The sequence below is a fragment of the Ambystoma mexicanum genome, chromosome 3q, assembly GCF_040938575.1.
Source record: "Ambystoma mexicanum isolate Mex_15411 chromosome 3q, UKY_AmexF1_1, whole genome shotgun sequence".
Classification (NCBI taxonomy): domain Eukaryota; kingdom Metazoa; phylum Chordata; class Amphibia; order Caudata; family Ambystomatidae; genus Ambystoma; species Ambystoma mexicanum.
The window spans coordinates 137,947,063-137,972,811 of NC_090926.1; the positions used below are offsets into that span (position 1 = coordinate 137,947,063).

A 25,749-nucleotide genomic window follows, 5' to 3' on the forward strand; every position below is an offset into this window, starting at 1 on the left:
CCCTCGGATCAGTCAATCGTCCAAGTACGGAAAAACATGGACGCCAGATCTCCCAAGGTGAGCCGCGACTGCCGCCATGAGCTTGGTGAAGACCCTCGGCGCAGAAGTCAACTCAAGGGGAGCACCCCTTGAACTGATGGTGCTTGTCCCCTAGGAGGAATGTCAGGAACTTCCTGTGCTTCCGATGTATCGTCACATGAAAGTAATCATCCTGAAGATCTATGGACACCAGCTAGTCCTGCAACTGGAGAATCTCTCAACGTAGCCATCTTGAATTGGTCTTCCTCAGGAATTTGTTCAAAGCCCTAAAGTCCAAGATTGCACAGACCTCCCTCCTCGCTTCTTGGCTAGTAGGAAATACTGTGAATACCATCCCGATTATCTGACCGTGCGGTACTTCTTTCATGGCACCCTTGAACAACAGGGCTCAGAGTTCCTGGAGCACCTTCTCCGGTTTGCAAGGAGGTGGGGGGGACTGTCAAGGGGCCTTAGTTAAAAAAAAGAAAAAAAGTTAAATATACGAGAAAACGCACGAGCTGCAGAGCCCAGGAGTCAGAGGTTATCTCCAGCCATTGGGCTCAATGCTCCGTCAACAGTCCAACTGGGGAATTGTGGGAGGAGAAAGCAAAGCAGGTTTGAGGGAAGAGCCGTCCTGGCAGCTGCTGCCGCTGTCTGCTAGCCTCTAGAGGCCCCACCTACCCCTTTGGGAGAACGGGAAACGCCCCTGCCCCTGACTGGCATGCAGGAGCTGAGCCTTCCTGCCACAGGGGACATAGTGCCTATAGCCTCTACCCCTTGAAGAGAAACTAAAATGGCAGGTTTGGCCTGCTGCTTCACAGCTATGGCGAGCTACTTCGCGGCGAGATTGGACCCTGAACTGCGCCAAAGAGTCATCAGTCTTAAGGCTAAAGAGTTTCTCCCCATCAAAAGCGATGTCGAGAAGCTTATTATGGACATTGGGAGAGAACCCTGAGGCCATAGCCAAGCCCATTAACCACTCAACAGTCTGCCACGTCCAGGCCTGTCTGCAAAGACGGTCAGGCCACCTCCTTTCCGTCACGTACAACTGCAGGAAACTTTCCTGCATCTCCGATTCAGGGATGCACCCGGCAACCTGCTCAACCGCCTTCCATAAGCCAAAGGAATACTTAGCGAAGCCACAGCAGACAGATTGCCTTTCAAGCCATGCTCCCAGAGGAAAATATTTTCTTCACTAGGGCATCTTTCTTGCCCTCCCCATCGGTTGGGAAATCGGATGTAGCAGTGGCGGGCCTAGTGGACACACTGGCTGCCGGTACGACCAATCCTTACGGTGTTGGGAGAGGAGAGAAATGAGGGATCTCCCCTTTCCGGCCTCTATTTTAGGGTAAGGTCTGAATTGATCAGAGATCGTGCAAGGACGCGGTCATAAGGTGGCAATGGGATCAGCTATCGCCGCATTGAAAGGCATTGCCCTTTCTGTGGCAGGACGCTCATCAAGGAGGTCCTCCGTAAGGTAATAACCTTGGACTGGCTGAGCTGGAGAGCTTAACCCCAGGGTATCTACTACCCTATCAACTAGAGCCCTGAATTTTCATTGATATGGGCCTGTTCCATTTTGACATCCAAAGACGTGTCCAGTCGGCTAGCATCATGCAGGACCTTAGCCAAGTCTATTCGGGCTGCCTGGTCGACAAAATAGTCGGTACTACCAGCTCACGAGTAAATGGGGTTGACATCGCCTTTATCATAGTCGCTGTAAATGTCCATCAGAGCCAAACGTCTGACCTAGATTTTGGCACAAAAGACCGCTCAACCGCGGTAAACTTCGATGGCTTAGCCATTGGAGTTGATGGTTTAGCGGTCGGCGCTGACAACATTTTGGGTGCTGATGGCACGTAAACTATAATCTACGTTGGTGACGCACAGAAAGGTCCTGCCCTTGGACGGCCGCACAGTTTTGCATGGTGCCAAGCCCGAAGGCTCTGCTGACCAAATAGATTTTGCTCTGTGGCCAGAATCACCAGGCGCCCCTGGAGCTACCACGGCCTGCTGCACCGGGGGCTCACCCATACCCACAGCTGCCTTTAACATCTCAAGCATCTGGGACTTTAGTCCTCCCAGTGGCATTTCTTCTTCTTGTGAGAGGAAGATGACGAGTGGCACCGGGAATTTAACTCCTTCTTGGACTTCAGTTTATCCTTCATCTTCCTTCTCTGGGGTAGGCTCTTCTGTTTCGGCCTTCGAGAACTGAACCACAGCAGTGACTTAGAAGGCCTAAAGCGGTTTTCGCTGCATGATACTGCAAAGACTTTGGGTTCATCTTGCCACAAGACCAGCAACTCTCGGTGTCGTGACCCACATTGAGTCACCACATGCACATATCATGCGGGTCGGTCACCAACATTTCGAGCCATAGTCTGTGCAGCGCTTCAAACCCGAGATCCGGGGCGTGGACATAGCCGCTTGCATGACAAAAAAATTCAACAAACGTCAAGGGAAAAGAAATTGGCTGAAAGATCGCAGTTTTCCTCCCAAGCAGCATGCGGAAAAAAGGAACTCCGGTACGGTGACGTAGTGACTCAGTATATGTACAACACTCAACGTCATGTCCAGAGCCGACCAGAGCACAGAGTCAAGACGGATCGAATATCGGCAGCCGAGTCGAGGTCCACTAACGCCCCCTGTCAAAGTTTTTTCTAGCAGCTTTAGCTGGAAGGGGATATTTATCTGAAGCGCAATCTGCAGGGGAAAGGAAATCCACGGAAATATTCATTTTTTTTGTTTTTTCCAAAGCACAAATACAAGTTTCCCCAACTTAAAATAAAAGATGTTTAAATGGGTTGAATTATTTAATTTGTGAAAGGTTTAACTTAATAAAACAAAACATTTTTAAAAAGCAACAGCAGGTTACAGAGTTTAGGACTTAAGAGGACCTTCCTCAAAAAGACCAGCATGAGTACACAAGGAGGTGGCAATTTTGGGAATTTTGGCATAAACAACCTCTGCAATTTAAGATATCAAAAGTAGTTGTTGCAAGTGTTTGGAAAAGACTCAGCCAGCTGAAAAGATTTGGAAGAGGTCACTTGCTATGCAGTTAACTAGTCTGAAGATGGGTCTTCTGATACAAAGCTGGGAGACCATCCACTCGTTACAAAAGGGGCCCAAATAAGGTGCATGGTATGTGGTTTTAAAGCAGTATTGAAACTTGCATCTTTAAAGCACTGAGGATTCCCAGTCTAAGAATGGAAAATTCAAAGGGCCTATGAGAAAATCCAATGCTGGAGAAATAGATGAAAAACGTGAAAAATAAAATAACAGCAGAAATCTGAAAACATTTAGGATAGTCAATATGTGGAAATATGAATGCAGACCAGAGAGGGAGTGCACACAATATGGGCAGCAGCATTTCAGTAGGAACGGATAGGGCTAACATTCTTACTTGGGTGCCGACGGTGCCACTATTAAAGGGTAAAATAAATGCTTTCTACCACTGTTTATAATCTACTCATTGACTATGAATGCCTGCAGCTTACCTTTTGCTGGCTTCTCTTCCTCACAGTCTGATCCACGAAGAACCTCAAAGCTAATCTCAAATGCACCCTTTGTATCTTCTTCATGGATGACTCTTAGTACTTCGACCTCATCTTGCATAAGATTAGGCCGCCCACGAGTTGTCCTCCTAATTGTTTTTTTAGGTTTATCGCTGTCTGCAGTGCTGCCAATGTCTGGTTCCTTGCTCCGGGGTCTTCCTCTCCTGGGACATTGTTCAGTGATGTTCTGTGAATGTTCTGCCTTACTGTTCACGCTCTCCGTATTCCTGGTACTCTGCCGTGCCCTGGCGTAGGTAGCCTGTCCCTCCCTTTTATCAATGGGAAAGACTGGTTCAGACTTTGACGTCGTCTCATTTTCTTCTTCACTTTCATCACTAAACACAACCTGGAAGGTTTAGAGAGAATTGAAAAAGGTAAAAAGGCGTGAGAAGGAATATTAAACATGCTACTTCAGTTTTAAATTAAAAAAAAAGAAGATCATGCAGTACACGAACCACAAGCTAATGATGCCAAAATCTCAAGTAGAATGTTTTAATAATTCCTTTCAAACTAACTCTTCCCAATTAATCCAACAAAATCATATATGACCAATGACTAGTTTTTTAGAGCAACCAGAAATCATCAACAATATGGGTTCTAGAGAAAGATGCCCATCATATCATGCACAGAATGCTGCCTGAAATAGCAAACCTAGCATGCAATCAGATTGTGTAGTAAGTATAGGTAAATATTTGAGACTATCATACTCAATATGGGAAATCGTTGCATACATCATGTATGTAGGTTTCTGGAACAGTGGTTAATCTCACATTAAGGCAGTTTCAAAGCACTACAGAGATGGAGGTGCATTGGCATTGAAGGTAGGAGGGGAGGTTAAAAGAAATCAGGACGGTGACTATGCAAAGCGTGCAACAGTAGCACACCTTGGAGTATGACTGAAAGTCCCAGGCATGCATTTCTCTCACCCTTTGCACACAGTGCCCATTCCATGGCTCTCAGTTGCCTGGAGACATTAGAAGCTTCAACTATATGGGAGGTAGTATAGGAGGCACTTCTGGTTCACACACCTTAATTTCACTAGGCAGGCAAGACGTCTGCAAAAAGACAGCACCTTTTAACGAAGGAGCCCTGCCAAGGTACTAAAGGACAGGCTGTGACCAGCTCATAGCTCAGGGTGGAAAGTCCTCAGCTGCATAACCAAGGTCCCGATTTGTAGGTTGCTTAAGTGACTACTGCATAATGGTTGCAACATTCGAGGTTTTCTCCTTTAACACTGCAGCCTTCATTTCCTCTCTTCCTTGCCATCCTCTCCCTGATTTTTCCAGTCTGTCACCCAATGACACACTGTCTTCAACTCCAATCTTCAAGTTATTTACTCAGTTTACCATGCTAGGCTATTTTGTCGCCCACAAAGCCAACAAAAACCTGGCGCACTACCATGGCCCAATTGTTTCACTCCTTGCATCGAGAGTAGTGGAAATCGAAAGACTTCTACAGCCAATCTTTCCAGTCTTTCTTCTTTGCACTCCAATGACTTCTGGCCAAAAAAGACCCATTACTAGATCTTATACTCATATTTTACTCATCCTAGTAGTCTCTTCCACCTTCTTAATCGATCCTTCCTCCCACTCACATGACCCTTTCCTGTGTTCCTCCTGATCTCCAACAGACTGCCACATTCTTCACCAACAAATTGTGAACACTAACCTCTTTCCACAAACCAGTTCCTTTCTGCCTGGTATTCATCCAGTATACTCTTTTGCACCTCTTTCAGACTCCGAAAATGCTCCCTTCCCCACCCATGCTCATCATACTGCTTCACCTCTTGATCCTCTCCCTTCTACACTTCTTCTTAGAATCCATCCCCTCCTCCTTTTTCTGGTGTCACCTATTAATTCCTGCCTTTCCTCTGCTACCTTTCCTTCCGCCTTCAAGTAGGAAATCATTACATCTTTCCTTTAACCTTCCCTGGATCCTTCTGCTCCATCACCCTGTTTTTCCGTACCAAGGTACTTGATCGAGAGTACACCAAAATCACATCCTATCTTGACGGACTTGTTACTCTCACCTTCTCAATAAGGTTTTGGTCCACTTCACTACCAAAACATACTTTGTCTCCAATTCTCTGCTCTGCTCCACATTCTAAGCTCTCCTATCCACACTTATCGGCTGCCTTTAGCACGGCTGGTCACTATACTCTCCATTCTATTCTTATTTTGGCTTCTCGGTTTCAGTTACACTGGCTCTGCTATTTGGGCGGCGATTCCTGTTCAGTTTCTTGGGTTGGTCTCTTTTTTGTGGTCCTCAAGGATCAGTTCTTAGCTCTCTTATCTATATACTATGCCTCAATCTACTTTAATATCATTTGGGCTGTCATCACAGGTTTATGCTGGCGACTCAAATCTGTGTTTCCCTTTTGTTTTCCGAATCCCCATTTCCTTACGTCTCCAAGATATCCAGTCCTGGGTGCATGATTACTCCATCTAAACTTCAAAAACTGAAATTCTACGCTTCCCTTACTCCTCTGCCCGCCCCTCCTTCCTCACCTTCTGGCATCTCAATCCTTCCCTCCTCGCTCTCTTTAAATCCTACTGAACGTAACCTAGGTGCCATCTTTGACAGCAATCTTACATTTGCTCAGTTCCCCACTATAGCTTGTACTAGCAGATTTCAGATTGACAATATTCATAAAGCAGAGTCCTACTTGACAGTGAATGCTACAAAACTTTAAATATCTACACAGGTTCTCACGACTAGACTTTTGTTCTTCCCTCTTACCATCTTGCCCCACTGCGTTCTATCTCAACTCTGCTATACTTACGCTACATATAGTCTTACCTCATACAGCCGGCTGATCTTGCCTGCATTCTCTTTCCTTAGATCAAATACTCTTCAATTTCCTTACGATTGTCTACAAAAGCACTCCCTGTATCTCCCCTCCCCATCTCTACTCGTATGTACCCCATAACACCCGGCTACTGTGGCCTCCCCCCAAAGTCTCTCTGGCCCCAAGCAATGCTTCCAGGTCATCCCTCCCATCCCCCCATCCCCACTTTCTCCTAATCTTTGGCATTCATTGCCCCCTGATATTAGATTTCCTCTAAATCCTTTACAGTCTTATAACTTTTTGCATAGCTCTGAACTTTATCTTTACTATGTTCCGTTAACTTTGTATATATCCATTCCATTCACATTTGCACATTCATTTTTGTACTGCTTAAATTGCTTTGTCCAGTGCTTTGGTGAAGGTGCTTTATAGATTAAATAAAACAAATGCAAGCAAAGACTGAGCCTGTCGCTTGTAAATGGAGGGCAGGGGCGTACCATAAAATGGGTCATCCCATCTGGCTAATCAACCGCCATGGGTAGATGGCCACAACATTATGCAATGTCGAAGTGCATTGTTGCATAAGGTGCTCAATGATGGAAATAAGGTAGGCCCTCCTTATGCAGGTCTCAAAATCAGCCCTCGCCACTAGACATTGGATACTGAAATTTCACCCTTGGCAAGTAAGAAATGGTGTGCATGTTTAGAAATGAGATGGAGAGCTACTTATGGCCAGCTAATAACTGGCAACTTAAATTTCTTTCTCATGCCTTGTGTCACTGCATCCAAAATACCAGTGCAAGTTGAACATTCGATGCAGAAACACCAGAAAAGCCTACACTCCCCTGGTAATACAGTCACAATGTCTGATACTGAGGGGCACCAAGGCTGCGACTATCTCAGTAGGTAATAGGGAGTATAGTGGCTTTCCAGGCAACTGGCTGCAATAGTTGGATCTGCCTTTCAACAGGTCAGTATTGAAGTATACAGCACAAGTTTCTAGTAACCATCATATTAGTGCCAGCAAACCCAAGCACTGGGTGGAGTAGCGCTCAAAATGACAAAATATTAAATTTATATCAATAAATGGTTGAGCATCTGTGACAAACGCCAACACACATTTGGAGAGTGAAGAGAGGGATATGGTCAGCATGAGCTCGCAGAGCTTCTTCGTTTCAAATGTATGCAGATGACACCCAAATCTTTAGATTGAGGCTTTTCGCTAAACCCTCAAACCTCGTGCCTCACCTACATATGTATCACCAAGGCAAGAGACAAAATAAATGGCATACAACGCGCTGAACAGTTGTCACCAAAGCTACATAAGGAAACCAATCTTAAGGACAAAGTAAGAATGATTACACAATGTTCAAGCAATAATCAGAATTGAAGTATTTTAAAAAAAAAACAGGTGCCCACTAATATTGATATATATGATATATGGCATTTATAACGCGCCTATACACAAGTGTTTCAATTGGATCCATATTTAAAAGATTACATCTCAGAAAGACTGTCCATAACATACCAAAGCCCCAACATTGGGAACAAAACGGAGTACAAGTTTCATGGACAATACAAAACTTATGCCAAACCAGCATCCTAACTGGGAGTGCAATCAAGGGATTTTAGAATTGCAACATGTGCAAACATGCACTAAATAACATCTACACATACAATGTTAATGGAAAGTCGATCAAGATGCATGAATTCATTAATTGCAGGTCCATCTAGGAGATATATATGTATATAAACACAAACACCCAGTTCTGGTGGGAATTTACTGCAATTAAGCAAAAGATCCAGGATTCTGCACCCAGTAATATCAGTACGTTTTTTAGAGGGCAACTTAATAAAACACGTACTGATATTGCAGCGCGCAGAATCCTGGATCTTTATTTTTGTGTTTGCATAGTTCATGATGGGTTTCCAGAGGCTTACCGTTAATCCAGTGAACTGCAACCTTAAAGAACCAAATATTAAACTCCAGGGTAGGTGGGGGTCTCCTACTCCCCTCGAACTGCTTGAACTTACTCCACCGGAGTAGATTAACAGTACCACTATCAATATTGGACCCTGAAGTCGCCAAACAGACCAGCTGTACCCACAAGCCTGACATAGTGTGTATATATATATATCAGTGAAAAAACATTGTGAAAGGGACGTTATGGTTAAGTTGCACTAGTAAAAACCTATGAAATTCAATGGAAACACATTGTTGCAGGGACGTTATGGTTACAGGTAAAATCGAAAACCCCCGTAAATTTGCCAGTTATGGTAAGCTAAGCAACCATAACTCGCGCTACCACTGTGCACTGCAAGGACTAACAACCATGACAAAGATATCATAAATGTCATTGATGACATTTCATATCTGGCTCCCTTTTTTTGTTCACCGACATATTTAGGCCAGGTGGTTTTCTTCACTAACAGTCAGTAAGAATGCAAAAGGTACTACGTTTGCAGACACTTACCCTTCGCATATGTTCTTACAGTACTTTCCGTAGGTTTCAGGCACATCATATGATACATATACATATACATACGGAAAGAAGTCAGCATGAAATACAGCAATCATTTTGGTGCATGAAGATAATCAGTTAGGCTATGAACACTTTCTGGTAGTACTGCTACTTTTTTTGCTTACTTTACTTGAACTGTATGCTCATATTTGTATGCGTTGTGGGGTCTATGTTTTGTCTTTGGTAGTACAATTATGTAGTAAGTGAGGCATTCTTCGGAACCTATTACATGCTTCACAGTACACAAAACTCAAACTAAAGCAATCATTTTACTATGCAACATGGGAATATTTTGAATATTGCACCTCCATGATGCATGCTGCAGACAATGCCTACGTTTATAAATGAGGTGGTGCATGTACTGGAAAGAACTCTGTAATGCAATGGTGTTTATAGCAATGCATTGGTTAATGAACTATTTATTTCATGATAGTTCTTCCAATGATCTCTGATAGTTTTCTGCCAACATTACAATGACAATCTCTTGTGGAGGCTTTTTGTGAAAACTAAATACACATGTGATGTCATAAATGACATTTGTGATGTCATCTTTGATGTCATGATGTTAGTCCTTGCAGTGCACAGTGGTAGCACGAGTTATGGTTGCTTAGCTCACCATAGCTGGTGAATTTCTGGGGTTTTTCCTGCATCAGATGATTTGTCCCTGCAACAACGTATTTACATTGAATTTCATAGGTTTTTACTAGTGCAACTTAACCATAACGTACCTTTAAGTTTTTTCAATGAATTTCATATGTTTTTACCAGGATACCCTTAGTTTGGAAAGATGTACTGTAGAACATACTGAACCTGCTGGCACCATGTTAATGCACACAGCAGTCGGACTATGCGTCTGGTTGCGGGCTTCGGGTGGCATCTAACCTGCTCAGAAAGGCAGTGGCTCTCTTACGTGGTGGTACCATTCACCAAACACAAGGAACATATACAAACAGCACCATGTGCATGAAATACAAAGGAAGATTGCAGATCTCCTCTAACTGTGCACTGCTGAAACAAACAGCACAAAGGCATAGAGAGTACACCATAATGGAATGCACCAACAAGAGAAGTGACGTCGCCGTCAACAATCTTACCACACTGCTACTTTACATGGTAACAAAGAACGAAAGGGCAGAGTAAGGACTGGAAAGTACTAAGACCAGAGCGTCACTACGTAGTAAGCACAATGAAGTTTGTCTGATAATTGCACAGGTGGTGCAGTATACAACAGTTAAGAAGCATTAAAGTTTTTTTTAATGCAGCAATGACAAGCACCTTAGAGTGGCTGGAAGATTTCCCTCATGACGCAATGACTTGCGATAGTAACCCCATTGGAACGCACTGAAACGTAAAATATGTAATATCTATTGCCTCATGTACATCTGACAGATTTTTTGGACAGGAAAGCAAGGTGCATAAGCGGCATCCTTTCGACAACAGCATACGGGCACAGGAAAGAAACTCTGTAACTAGCAAACTGGACAGCCTGGAAGGCAAAATGGAAGAATTGGTGAACAATTTTGCTGCCTTAAAAGATGACTTAAAAGGACATTATGGTCAAAATAAAATACCACTGCCTGACCTGCACGTGTACCCCTTCCCCATTTCAAAGCCTGCCATCCCCTCAAAATCTGCGTGATTAGAGATGTTACGCTGCTACCTCAATCCATTCCTCCCCTCACAACCAACTTGTGGGGAATTGGGGATTTGCACAATAGGTATCCACTTCTGCTACCCCCTCCCTTTCCCAATTGCATGTAGGAGTGTGTGGAATTAAAGGTTGATATGCAAGTTGTTGACGAGTGTACATGTGGCTTTTCCTTTGGTTTTAAAATGCTGTTATGACTAGCGCTGCACAGTTCTGGTGGGAATTTACTGCAATTAAGCAAAATGTGCCCTACTGACACCGCACCTGCCAGCCTATTGGCAATCACAATGGAGGAATCTGTACCACGCCAGTACGTACTGCATGTCTGCACCTTGTGAACCACCTATAACTAGTTGTTGGAGCGGACATTTTTTCCTCTTCCTCTATCTCCTGGTAACATCGGCCCTGTCCAGCATATGCGAAAAAACTTGTGACAAACTTAGTTCGAGGTGCCCACCCATGTCCTACAGGTAGCTGTACACAACCACCACACCTACTATACCCTACAAACAGAGCGTGTCCCAAAACCAAGGCCTGCGAGACCACCACTAGATCGTCCCATTGTCCGCTGGCCTGACACCACTTGCTGTTGAGCCGCTCTTGCATTGGGCGCATGCCCAGGCGCGCGTGAGGTACCAAATAAATACATGACGCCATCATTCCTAGCAAGCGCATTGCTTTGCGTACCGTCACCTCTCGACCGGCCACACATTGAGGGATCTGAAACAGCATATTTTGGACCCTCTCGTTGGAGGGGAAGAGGAGGCCATCCTTTGTTCGAATTAGAGCCCCTAGGATTTGTTTGATTTGGCTGGGGTCTAAGCTGGACTTCTTCTCGTTGATGGAGAAGCCCAGTTGGAATAAAAGGTCTACTGTTTTCTGGGTGTTTGAGAAGCATGTCTCGTAGGACTCCCCTGTTATGAGCCAATCGTCGAGGTAAGGGTATACCGTATGGACAACCTGCGCAGGTGGGCCGCTGCCACTGCCAGTACCAGTACCTTCGTGAATACTCTCGGTGCAGACGCTATGCCGAAGGATAGCACCCTGAACTGGTAGTGTTTGCCCTCCATCATGAACCCGAGGTATTTTCTGTGCGCTGGCAACATCAAAATATGAAAGTATGCATCTTTCATGTCTAGTGTTGTCATATAGTCCCCCTGAGATAGCAGGGGAATTACCTCCTGTAATGTTACCATACGAAATTTTTGTGGTTTTACAAATTTGTTCGCTGGGCGCAGATCTAGTGGGCGCATGGTTAGGTCCTTTTTGGGTAAAAGGAAGTACACTGAATGAATACATTCCATTACCTGAGATAGGGGCACGACCTCTATTGCTCCTTTCTGTAGCAGCTGTTCTACTTCTTGCAGGAGGACGACGAGGTGTTCTGGTGACAGGCGTCGTCCCCTTGGTGGTCTGTAGGTGGGGGACCGATTGAACTCTATACAGTACCCGTGGGCTACGGTTGACAATACCCACCGGTCTGATGTTATTCCCTCCCATGCTGAAAGGAACGACGTTATCCGGCCCCCAACCGGAGACGCATGGTAGGGTACCCGAACCTTCGGGTCATTTGGTGTTACTTGCCAGGGTGCCTCTGGGGCTGGAGCCCCGGCCTCTGCCCTTGCCATGGCGTTGTCCTCTTTGGTTATACTGGTTACTGGTACCCTGATTAGAGGGCAAGTTGCCCGCAGTGTAATGCTGCTGCTGTTGGCGTTGGTCACAAAAAAAGTGCTTGTTCCCAAATCCCCACCTGTTTGCAGGCTATGAGATTTGGACTAAGGTCTTTATGGTGTCGAATTCTTTCTTCGTATTTTCCAGTGCATCGTCCACTGCCCTTCCAAAGAGATTTGACTCTTCTATTGGCTTATTAATGAGTGACGCCTGCGTTTCTGCCTTGAAACCGGAATTGCGAAGCCAGACGTGACGCTTCAGCAGAATTCCCTGCACAAAAGAACGGCCAGCAGTTTCTGCCGCATCAAGAGTGTTCTTAATGATGCTCTGGTTGACCAGAGCTCCTTCTGTAACTGTAGCCAATAAGCGAGTTCTTAGAGGTTCAGGGGCTTCTTCGATGTCCTGCTTAAGCTTTCCCCATTGAGCATCAGCATAGCTTGCCAACAATGTATTATTATTGGCAATCCTAATTGAAAATGCTGCCGAGGCGGAAATTCTTTTGCCCAAGGCATAAAGCTTTTTCCCCTCCTTTATCTGGGGGTGCCTCACTGGTTGACAGTGGAACCCCAGCCCTCTTCCTTGTGTTAGTCACCACTAAGGAGTCCGGGACTCAGTGACCCCTGATATATAATGGGTCTGACTGAGAGGGTGAGAACAATTTCTCGATTCTTGGATTGACCCCTCTTACCAGCGTGGGGGTGGACATTGATGGGGTGAGTCGTCTCTTAACCGAGGCGAGGATAGGAATAGTTTGACTAGTGGGAGGTTTTTCTTTAATAATCCTTTCGACAAAATCAGTATTTGGGGTGACCTCCCCAGTTTCAACTTCAAAATGCGCTGCTGCCTTCCTCAGTAGCGCATTGAAGGGGGGGCTGATCGTCTACTGGAGATGGGTTCCTGACCGGTGTGGTCTGAGGAGAAGAAATGCCTATAATGTCGGGGTCTGTAGACCCCGATAGCGACTGCCAGGGATGTAAGCCACCTTCACCTGGGTCCTCCTCACCTATGTTAGTGTCATCATGAAAACCTTCTCCCGCTTGTTGGTCTTCATTATTCACAAACTCATCCTCTTCCTGGAAGTGAGAGTCCTCTTCAGTGAGGTCGTAAAAGTTCATGTCTTCCTGTAGGGGGTTAAAGAGCTTCGGGTATTTAGCCCATGGCCCCTCCTGGAGTACCTCCCTTGGCCTCTTGGATGTCCTATTGTCTGGGATGGCCATGAACCTGTCTAGCTTGTCCATTCATGACTGGAACCTCTCTACAGTCCAGTAAGGTAGGCCAGAGCGGTCTGGGAGTGAAAAGGGAGTTCCCTCTCCCTGAAATTGCTTAGTTCTGTCCCATAGCGTCGAAGATAGAGTCCCTTCGCCTTCTGAGAAACCCTCTCGTTGGCTAGGGTCTTGTCTCGACAGTGGGAGCTGTCCCAGCATACCCTCCGGAGTCCTCGGCGTTTCTTTGGCCTTGTGAGCGGTTTTCGACGTGTCACCCGCCGTCCGTCTCTGGCCATCTTTAGAAGCTATATGCGCGAGTCTTTCGGCGATCAGCTTCTCCGTCGAGGGATCGGCCGCAGTCGCGCAAGACAATGCCGAGTCTTTACTGGCAACGTACGCACTCTTGCGAGGCGCGTCGCCTGAGCATTTGGTGTTAGTGCACTTATTTACAGAAAGCCCAGTCACGGTGGCGGGGAGGGCTTGCGACCCTTACAGTCGGCGGAAGACGCCGGTGGACCCGACGCCTCCGTTGATGCTATGGCTGCCTTAGTCTACGACGAATGCGTGCCGTGGGGTATGTGTTTTTCTGTGTTCGTCCTCGTCACCGGGGTGTTCATCCCCATAAGCGGGGCGTGAGCTGGGCTTGTCGGGGCCGGGGACGGACGACAAGGAGCAGAAACGCTCCTTCGAGAGGTCTACAACCTCCGTTGCGGAGACAGTAATCACTGTCCTGGTCACATTCCGCGGCGGCGGCAGCCAGCGAGGAGTCAGACCTAGACATCGCATAGGCTGCCCACCTTTTGACCCTGCGGTCCTTTAAAGTTTTGGGTTTAAGTAACTTACAGGCCGCACAGCCGTCCTCTTTGTGATCGAGGGGCAAGCAACGGTTACACCGTTTGTGCTTGTCCTTCCAGGTAAACTTGCCCTTGCAACGCGGGCAAAACCTAAAGGGCGTCCTCTCTATAGCGGAGGGCATGAAATGTGATTACGACCTCGAAAGAGGGAGGGGAAAGAGAAAGGCATTCTCAGAGTGTTAACAAGGAAATTACCAACAACCCCACTCTCCCTACTGTGTTAGGCCGGCGAGGCCCGGCCACGTGTTCGGCAGCGCCGAAGGATCTCCTCCGCTCGTCCCTCCGTCGAAGATCTTGCTCGGCGGAGAACAGCTTGGCAGCTACGTCGAGGGAGGGATCTAAGTGATAGTTAATAATAAACGACCAAGGGTCAAGGAAATGATTTCGCAATGTCTCTCGAGGAGCTCCGCATTAAGGCGACCAGTAACTGGGCGGAAAAACACAATCTGAGGGACCTCGACACGTGAGGGGTTGTGGGTACACTGCACGTCACTATAGGGATAGTGTTACAGACATGCCTTGTCGAGGTCCCCTTTTTGACTACGAAAAACAAAATGCAATACTCTGCAGTGACCACTGGATGTCGGACTATGCACAGCATGTGATTCTAAGCAGAACAAACATCAGCAATAAGGATACACTTCACTGGAATTTGTTTGAAAACGTATAAAGAGAAGATTTGTTGCAAGAATATCTGGGCAGTCTATAGACAGTTCATTAATAAAATACGATTTATCAAAACAAATTTAAAAATCTTTTTTTAAGTTTTTTGTAGCGACTAAAGCAAAATGAGGACAGATTAAACAAAGGAGTACTGCAAGCTTTAAGAATTGAAAATAAAACGACCAGCTGAATAGGGTGGAGCTCCATACACAGGGAGCTGTCGCAGAGAACCGTTAGTAGTGAAATCAAGGATATCTTGTCTATGCATGATTTTCAACCCAAGGACTTGACTGATTTCTCACTGACCTGGCACCATGTAGAAGGAGACCCACCATCCACATGAGAAAATAAGTGCTCAACAGGACAAGGGTGGAAGAGAGATGTGTGGACAATGTCTGCCAACACTGAAGGAAAGGGGCATATGTCACACCATCAAAAGGATGCTGCACTGGAAAATAGTCCGTGCTAAGACAATGCCGAACAAGTGGAACCTAGACCTGGTTGCCAGTGTAGATTCCACTAACAGCGACGAAACAGAACATACGTGCCTGGATCACTAAACTGCAAATGCCATGCGAACATCATGGAAGACAAAGGATGAATTAATGACTGCTGTGTGCAATCCAACCAGCGGACAGAGACAGATTGCACAAGTTAAAACACAAGATTGACATGGCTGTGTACAAGTTTTACATTAGGTAGTGGTGCACAAATTTAAACATAGCTCAACATTGGAGCGACATAGCAGTGAGAAAGTCACATTTTAGAGTAAAGTCATGGCTCTGGGCAAGATGCACTTGACAACATACAAATGCAGACATGGGTGTGTGCAGGTCAAAGCTTAAATAGGCACACCAGAGATGCATCTGTGCACAGGTAGACCTAACTATGTGCAAGCTAAATGTTATTTTGCATAGCCGTGAGAAAGCCAAACATACAAGAAAACAGTGAGCAATGACACCATGCAGAAAGCCAGGATGTAGAAATGGTTTTGTTTTTTTTGTTTTATTCGTATTTATATAGCGCACAACAGCCGAGGTCATTGTGGCACTTGTTACAGTACAAACTGTAGTTAGTTACATGGTCATTAGCAATATATATACATACATATACACACACACAGGTTGCAATATAGTTACATAGTCATTAGCAGTATATATAAATGTTACAATATAGTTAGATTACATTTCTGTTCTATTACAATATACATGGCAGAAGTGGAGGAGGCAGTCCTACACTTGCTAGTTGAGGAGAGTGGCCTTGAGGTTGTTGCGGAAGACGGATGGATGTTTCAGCTCTAAGGGTGGCAGGGAGTGAGTTCCAGAGTTTCGGTGCAATATAGGAGAAGACTAGACCTCCCGCTGTGGCTCTTTATGCGTGGTATGTGTAGCTGGTTGGTGTAATGAGCTCTGGTGGGGCGAGTGGATTTGGTCCTTGATATTGCTTCACATAGGTATGCTGGAGCGGTTTTGTTGATGCATCTGTGAGTGATGGTGAGGATGGTCTCTTCTAAGGATGCTCATTGCAGCTCTGAGGGCATTGTTTTGTGTGGTTTGCAGTATGTGAATGTTTTTGGCAGAGGTGCCAGCTAAGAGGGCGTTGCAATAAATCGAGTTTGGCTCCTATAGTTGCTCTAGCTATGGCCAAGCGATTGGGGGTGGATAAGTAAGGTTTAATGGCATTGATGAGTTTGGTGCTGATGCAGAGGCTATGGCGCTGACTTGTTTGTTCATCGATAGATTTGCATCAATGTGAACACCTAGAGTCTTGACAGAGGATGATACGGAGATGGTTGAGTCGTCTATGTTGAAGTTGTTGCATTGTGGGCTTAGTTTCGATAATGTGTTTGCCTGGCCCAGGATGAGAATTTCAGTCTTCTCCCCGTTAAGACAGAGGCCATTGATTGCCATCCAAGCTTGGATAGTGGCATAGATGTTGTGAAGGGCTGTGGCGTCTTGGTGATAGAGTCCAGATAGGGGTAAAAGTACTTTAGTGTCGTCTGCATAGTATCTATATGCAACATCCATGGAGTCAAGTAGGTGGAAGAGGGGTTTTGTGAAGAGGTTATAGAGGGTGGGGGCTGTACAAGATCCTTAGGGGACACCGCAGTTTATAGTGGTAGGATCTGCGTTAGCTGTGTCGGAGTAGACCTTCATGGCTCTTTCTTCAAGGAAGGAAGTGATCCAGGATGCTGCTTGATTAGAGAAATGGGCTGCATGGGTGAGATGGGTGGTGAGTGTTTTGTGATCTACCAGGTCAAAAGCAGCTAATAGATCGAGAAGGAGGAGCAAGGCAGGTTTGCCTTTGTCCATGATCTGTGAGATTTGATATTTTTATTTTTTTTTTATTTTTAGGTCTAATAAGGCGGATTCTGTTCCATGCCCGACAAGGAAGTCAGATTGTCTTTTGCCTAGTATGGAGTTAGCTTATGATTGGATCTGGATGCGAGCTGCTTTGTGCAGGATTTTTAGGAGGAACGGGACTGTCGTCATCGGTCTGTAGGTGTTGGGTTGCGCTGGGTCAAGTGTGGCCTTTTTTTTTTTTTTAGAAGTGGCCGCACCCATGCTTCCTTGAGCTTGTTTGGGACAGTTCTTGTTTGGAAAGATGCATTAATGAAGACAGTAATCGGGGGTGCTAGGTCATTGGCGTATTCATTGATTTTGGCAGGGCAAATGTCTGCTTTGCAGAGGGATGGTTTAAGGTTTTTGATGAGATTAAGGACCTCCGGTTCAGTGACGTCTCTGAAGGAGAATGGAGCGTGATTGAGATTACTACGCTGGTCTTGTGTAGGGCGGTTGGTTTTTTGGTTTGGGAGGGCTTTGCAGTGCTTTTGGATTTTGTTCTGGAGGAGTTTTATTTTGTTGGCAATGGCGGACTGAATGCTGGCACACCAGGCTTTGTCTTTAGTTATCTCGTCAGCGGTAGCCAGAGGAGTGACTAATTCATTAAAGATTGTGAATAGTTCTTTAGCTTGGGAGTTGGCCTTTGAGATCCTATAATTGAAGGAGTTGGATTTTGCTGCTAAAATTGCTTTTTTTATATTGGAGGGCTATTTGTTTGAAGAGGCTCTTATTTAGATCACTCGGATCCGTTTGCCAGTTTTTAAGCGACTGGTGCTTTTGAGCTCAGAGGGTTTGGAGTTCTTCCGAGAACCAAGAGTTGCAATGACTTTGTTTTTTCCTTCTCGCTTTCAAGTGGGGCTATAGAGTTTATGGCATTGGTGAGAGTATCATTGAAGATAACTGATCGTATATTTGGGTCCTGAGAGAGAGGTGGTGCTAGGCAGGGGCTTTTAAAGGTGGGGACGCAAGTTGTCTGAGTGGAGTTTTTTAGAACTTCTTATTGTGGCAGGTGGTTTGTTTGTTTATTTGGTATTGCGCACCAAATCCTTGGGTAGCCGGGCGCAACAGAGGTCAAGACAACTTAAGTTTAGTTACATAATGTGTACAAAAAACAAATAATATACAAAACAGTTGGAAAATAGGTGCTGCCAGGATAGTTACAATGGCATACGGAAGGAAGCACGGTAAGAGACATGCAACAGAGACAGCAGTACAAGGTACTGAGAGGAAAGCTAACAGTCATTCAATTGTAGCCATTTAATTACATTGAGTCTAAATTTGGGATACGGTTTTTCCTTTCTGAGGTCATACGGTAATGCATTCCAAGTCTGTGCTGCAATAACAGAGAAGCTAGATCCTCCAGCACTAACACGTTTAAATCTAGGCATTTCCAAGGTATGCGCATTGGCTGCTCTCGTTGGACGTGTGGACGATCTTCTGTTTATCCTTTCAGCAAGGTAGGGTGGAGCTAAATTGTTTAAGCATTTGGAGGTGAGGGAGGCTGTTTTTAGGAGTATACTGTCAGATATTTTAGCCAATGAACCTCTCTTCTAGCATTTGAGATATTCTTTCTATTTTGTCGATATTTTTGTTGGCACCCGAGTAGAGAGCATTACAGTAGTCTAGTCTCGACATTACGAGGGCATTGGCCAGGGTGATGCAACTCGAGGTAGAGAGGAATGGTCTACATGCTCGGATAAGCTTACAGATATAAGCTGTGGAGGATGCGAGTGAACCGACTTGTTTCTTGAGCGAAAGAGTGGCATCAAGATAGAAGCCTAGTGCCTTGACCACTGGCATCACCTGATGAAATTGTTGATGATATTGAAGGCGGTATAGCTAGGGCTACGGTTTTTTATGTTAGTTTCAGAGCCTAGGATTACTATCTCGTTTTATCATCATTCAGGCATAGGCCATGAGATGCCATCCATGCCTGAATGAGAAGGTATACTCTGTTTACTAAGGCTGTGTCCTCCAAAAAGTTGCCCGAAAGGGGGATGAGGATCTGGGTATCATCTGCATAATTTGTGTAGGTGATACCCAGTCAGTCAAATTTGTCAAACAGAGGCTTAGTAAAGATGTTATACATAGTAGGTGAGACACAGGATCCTTGAGGTACTCTGCAGGAGATTTGAGTTGGGTCCGCAGCCGTTAATGGGGAAAAGACTTGCATTGTCCTGTTAGCCAGGAAAGACTGGACCCAGGCTATGGCTTCCCCTGAAAAGTGCGCCGCCGACCTAAGGTGGTTGCATAAGACTGCATGATCCACTAGGTCAAACAGTGCAGAGAGGTCCAGGAGAAGTAGCATAGCTGTTTGTCCCTTGTCCTTCAACTCGTCAATTTGAGTCTTAAGGTCTAGCAGGGCAGTTTCCATTCCGTGGAGTGGGCGGAAGCCGGACTGTCGTGATCCTAGTAGATGATTAGCTTCTAGGTATTCCTGAATTTGAATATAGGCTACTCTATCAATAATTTTGAGTAGAAAGGGGACAGTGGTAATGGGTCTGTAGTTGGTGTGGATGGTAGGGTCTAGTGTTTGCTTTTTAAGCAGGGGGAAGACCCAAGATTCTTTGAGGTTATTAGGTACTGAGTTGGTTTTAAAAGGGGCAAGGTCTCTAGCAGCATCCTTTATAATTTGTGCCGGGCAGCTGTCGCCCTTGCAGTTTGAAGGCTTTAAAGAGAGAATGATTTTTTCCGTGTCAAGGATAGAGATTTCTTTGAAGGTAAATGGTGTAGTTGTGTTACGCCCTGTGTCAGGGGATGGTTGTTGCTCAGAGGGGGGCAGAGAGGCCTTTTTAATTGCTATTTTCTGTTGGCGCGTGGTGATTTTATTTAGGAGGGCTTTTTGAATTGCAGTGCACCATGGTTTACACTTAGGGACAGTGTCTGCCGGTGGAGTTGGGGCTTCCATTTCTCGGAGGATGGAAAACAATTCCTTGGTATTAGAGCTAGCTTTGCCAATTCTATCATTGAATATTTTTTTTGTTGTGTTGGTTATTTCTTTTTTGTAGTGTTTGGAGAGTTCTGTTCATTTAGCCTTATTGACAGTCGGGGAGTGGTGCCAGATAGTTTGAGTTTTCTTTTCTGTAATCTTAACTGTTTAAGTTGAAGTGTGAACCATGCGTTGAGGTGGGATTTTTGTCTGGCTTTACGCATTTTAAGTGGGGCGGTGCTGTCCAAGGCTTGGGTCATGGCAGTATTGAAAATGTCTGCTATGATTTAGAGTCCGTATTATTGACGTTGTTCAGAGATGGGAGGAGGTGAGGGAGTAGTTTTTCTGCTGTGATGTCCTTTTTACTTCTTGTGAGGAGTGGGGGTGCCATCTCAATGGTTTTAGGACTAAGGAGGTAGAGTGTGGCTGAGAAGGTAATGAGGTGATGGTCGGTCCATAATTGTGGTGCATTATCTATAATAATAATGTTACAGTTTAAGTCAGCCACCCAATCCAGTGTTCTGCCTTTCATGTGGTTAGGGGATAGGACTTTTTGTGAGAGTCTGATCTGTGAGAAGTGCAGTTATGGCTTGGGTGTGTTTGTTTCCAGCCTCATTAAAGTCAAGATTGAAATCCCCCAGTGGCAGGGTTTGTGAGTGGTTTTTAGTGTTGCTGGCTATGATAGCTGTAAGGTCCTCCTCAAAGGTTCCTAGTGGACCAGGAGGTCTGTATATCAGGTGGATCGTTAAGGTACAGTTGTTAGATAGAGGAAGTTTAGATGTGAGCACTTCACATGAGGGACATGTAGGTGGAGTGGCAAGTCTAATGGAGAGGCTGGTTTTGGAGATAATGGCTAGGCCGCCACCATGAGAGTTAGGTCTACCCACTCTGAGAATCTGGTAACTCTCGGGTATTGCTATCATAAGGGCGTGGTGCGTGGGTGAGAGTTTTAGGTTTAGGGTTGGTGGGGATGAGGAATTCGATGCATGTGTGGTCCGTCCATGGAAGGGCAGTTTCTGAGGTAATGTTGGATGCACAGTTGTGATCCATGACCCAGTCAAGGGTGCGGCCTTTGGAGTGAGTGGCGGTGAGGACTCTTTGGGAGAAACCCAAGTCTGAGATTTCTTTAGCTAGGGTTGTGGCGGATTTATCCTTAGGATCATTGTATCCTAAATTTAAGGCTCCTAATAGAAGGATTTGAGGACTTTTTAATGTTGTTGCTGAGTCGATTGGAGAGGTGCTCTTGGAAGTCAGCTGGGAGGTCTGTATAGGATGTGGATGTTGATTAGATTATTGAGGGAGAGCGTAAGCTTGGCTGATAGGATATCAGCATTACCACCCCATGTACTAAGGTCTGTTAATCTGATGGATAATGAGTCTTTGCGGATAAGGGTGCCTCCCCCTCCAATCTTATCACATCTATCTTGCCTAAGGATGGTGTAGCCTGTGGGTAGGGCTAGTGCGATGGCTGGGCAGGAGGCATCATTGAGCCAGGATTCAGTGATGCAAAGTAAGTCCAGATTAAGTGTGGATAGTAGATCATTTATCTCGAGGGCATGTGCAGGTAGGGAGCGTACATTCAGTAGTCCACATTTAAGGAGGTGGGTGTTGTGTGCCTTTGATGTTTTTGTTTGTACTAGTATGGGGTGAAGTGTGCTTGTTGTGGTGTGTGGTAGTGAGGGGCTTGGTGTGTGGTAGTGAGGGGCTTAGTGTGAAGTAGTGTAGAGGCATGTTGGGGTGATGGGGGAGAGGGGCAGTGCCTATGCTCATCTTAATATGGGGTAGTGGTGCAGTGTGGGTGCCTAATCTGGTGTTTCTAGTAGTGATGGGTGTGGGTGAGCAAAGTAAATACCTAGGAAGTGATCGATTTCTGAGATTGTGGAGTCTGGTGGCTAGGCTAGGTGGCAGAGACCGATGTAGTCTGGTGCTGCGACATGTGAATTTAGTACCAGGCACTGGGTGAGGTGTGCTGGGAATATGTGGGGTGGCGTAGAGGCCATTATAGTGAGGGCTATAAGGATGGCTGTTAGGCTGGCTGAGCGGAGTGTGGCAGGGAGAGTGCGGGAGGATGAAACTATGCTATGATTGGGAGGTGCACTCTTGGGCATCATGATCGTGGCTCTGTGTGTGTCTGGTATGTGACAAATGACAGGGGGATCATGCAACTAGTACTAGGTAGTTCAGAGGCAGGTCACAAGTGGGTCACAATTCAACCAAATACAAAGCCTTAATTTGATTTTCTAAGTGGGGCAGCCAGAGGCTAAATAGTGGCAGGGCATAATAGGTAGCAGTTGGCTGCACAAGAGGATACAGTACAAGCGGATAAGCAATACTGGTAAATGCGCTAAATAGTATAGTGAGATATTATATATCACCAATAGACCAGGTGATGGCAAGCAATTGTCCAAAGTCGGTGAAAAGCAGAGCACCCACGAGGTGTCCCGCATGAAGGGATTAGGTGGAAAGGTTAGGTTCTGGGGAGGTGTCACTGACCACATCTCAGAGAAAGGAGTGGCAGGCACATGGCAAGATACACGTGATGGGAGACCCTCAAATAGTAGAGCTATCCATGCCAAGAGCAATACATTGCTATGTGACAAGTTACTTGCAAAGATGAGTGCAGACTTGTAAAAGGAAACCGATGATGCAATAGTTGGAGTTGCACTAACCAGAACTGATGCAGGATCCAGCTTTTATAGCCACACTGTCCATGAGCAGAACTGACAGGTACACTGCCTATATAACTTTGGGTGACCTGACAAGTGAACACTTCTGCAGAGCCAACTAGAAGTACAGTGCCTCATCGGAATCTCACACCTTGAAGCCTCTCATCACTGCCAGTTGAACCCTCTGAAACCAATGTCCTGCAATGAGCTGCACTGAAATCACCAGTGCTGCACCATTGGATAACAGACGAAATGCTGTGCTGGAGTGCACACGTTCGAGACCTGCTGATGCTTTTTGCATGTAGTGTTAGGGATAATCAAATATGGGTGGAGCAATAACAGCTATGGTCAATCTGAGCATTGGAAGGGATCTTAAAACTGACAAGCATCCCTATGGGTGCATAGAACAGATGCCCTGATGGGATAACAGGAAAGGGCAGCACAATGAATGAAAAGGCTGTGCTGAAAATACTGCAAGGCAAGGGTGACCCCCTAAAACATTCAGAGGACCAGTGGAAGGAGCGGACTGCCATACACATGGCTGGAAAGAAGGAAGGGTTGCTAAACCTCATGAAGCTCTTGATGGGCTGTGTGCTGATAAGCAGTGGCTTCTAAAGTATAGTGAAGTGAGTGTGTGGGGGGTTGGTGTTGGGGAATCAGTTGTATAGCTCTGCACCTTCAGACACTAAATGCTGCAGCACTGCACCAGTGTCCAGTTCGTATTGCAGATGGCTATGCCCTTATCCAGAGTAAAACCAAGTGGTGTGTGGCTGTACCAGCCTTTATGCTCAATGCTCGGGAAGAAGGCCTCAAGCCAGTTTGCTCTTTTCCACGATTTACTGTGCCACTTAAACCATTTCTGGTCAGTTTACCATTTGCCCACAAGTTGTTGGCCACAGAGTAAAAGTTGCTGTATGTCCGATGATTTAGCTCCTTTTGACACTTGCAGTGCACCTAATCGAGAGCTGTAGCAAGTCTGCCAGTTTTGCTTCTTTCCAGGGATCTGCTGTGTCCATGTGGCAATGCTGCAAGATAGGGGTGCCATTAACCGGCACATTCACTCCTCCAATAAGCCAATAACAGAAAACCTGTGTGCGAGAAGACGGAGGCAGCAAGCTGCAAGTATGTGGCATGCATACTTGTGGATTACCCTTTCAGTTCAGCCCAGTACAAATCTTTAGATACAGGTAAAATAGGAGGGACAGCCACCCAAACAGCCAGTCATCTACAACTCAATTGCCAAACACTGAGCAGTCACAGGTTTCATATGCCGCATTCAAAGTGACAACACAGGCACTCCTGCACCAACAATGTCCAGCCATTCTCACATGGCACATGAAATGAAAAATTAGGCACTTTGAGTGCAAGGTGAAACGAACGAGGAAATAGAGGATGAAAGTTTGTGTGGCAGAAACTACTAATGAAGGCACCGGATAAAAAGACAAACGCAGGGATCAGGTCTGGAGACGGATTTATCTGAATAGGCGTGTGTGGCTTTCAGTAAAGCTGAGGTTAGGAGGGCCTCCACCCTGCAAACTCTGCCAAGAGTTAGGGACTCGAAACATCCCACTTTATGCCCACTCTTCTACTAGGTAACGGGGATGTGTGGATGTTAAGCTTGTGTCAGAACAATCCCAATGAAAGTCAAAGCATGTCCGACAGCAGTTCTGGATTTTGGAAAGGGGCTTGAAATTGAGAATACTCAGACCAGTCGCTCCATTTGACTATTAGATAGTTAAAAGGTGAAGAACCATATCAGAATGAGGTCTCTACCAGTCTCTTGTCTAAGTGGATCTGGAGGGTTTATTGGGGCTTCTTTTGTCAGCAGTAACTGAAGAGAACCCAGAGGCCAATCGGAGTGCATACAGTTCAGTACAGGGGGAAGCAGGGGTTAATTCACAATAACTTCCTGGTATTTAATGAACCCGCAATTTGTAAACTGGTCCTTGGTAATAAAACCGCTTGACTCCTTTTCACCCCCAAACATTGATACAGTTGATGCAAAAATATTACATGCTCGATCTCTAATGCTTTCAAAAAGTAGGCAACTCATTGAGCGATGGGGTGTTAGTCATCAATTTGCTGGCCATGCAAACAGTACACAAGTTGGGGTGGGGGGCAGTTGAGCACCATTAGAGCAATACTCCCTGGCATATCAGGGACTGGCACTGCCCTGGGGTCCATATGAGCCAGATAAAGTAGAGAAACCGCTTACTTCAATACACATGGAATCAAGGGTGGACCCCCGTCGCGGGTAATCTTGTACAATTTGTAATAGCATCAGGGATTAGAGATGAACCACCATACACCGCTCCAAGCCAATGGATGCACATGTTAATTAATGACGCACTGGACTCAGTGGGCAGGATTAGCTTTGGGTACTCTATACAGAAATGAAAGTCAAGTCCTCCTTGTTTCCCTGCGTCACACATTGCCCATACTGCAATCTGGAGCGGCAGTGGTTGGGTTCATCATGGGGTAATTTAGGACTGCCCCTCCAGCTTGGTGCCGCCTAAGTGTGTAGAACTGGGGCCCAATCAGCCTGCCGGCCTGCTGTAAAATCTGGACAGTTTTGGGCTGATGGCTTGGGGTTTGCACTTGGGTACTCTGGTCGACTGGCGACCTACGCTCAATCTTGAAAGGGGTTTCTATGTTGACAAATATTTCGCCAGACGTTTTAGGCAGTTTTGGTTTGGACACTCACTAGAAGCTTTCTCCCCAAGTGGCTTGCGTGCCCCCAAGTATCCCACCATTCTGGATGAACAAGAGACCTCCCCTTCCACAGTGATCTAGGATAAGCAGAAGTAGCCCCTTTAAAACTGCTAGTTCTGCTCGAACTAGATTGCATCGCCACCCTGGCGTGGATCCCTCGGGATCTCCGTCAGTATT

The 25,749-nt window shown here is 45.8% G+C and overlaps 1 protein-coding gene across 2 annotated transcripts in view; it reads right to left on the reverse strand.

The window, feature by feature from the left end:
• ESPL1 (extra spindle pole bodies like 1, separase) overlaps window positions 1-25,749 on the reverse strand; it is a 1,025,090-nt gene that overhangs the window by 471,591 nt on the left and 527,750 nt on the right. For both annotated transcript variants that reach the window (XM_069653328.1, XM_069653326.1), the window contains one exon: window positions 3,516-3,918. In XM_069653328.1, coding sequence (XP_069509429.1) covers window positions 3,516-3,918 — 403 coding nt within the window. The remainder of the gene's footprint in view (window positions 1-3,515; window positions 3,919-25,749) is intronic.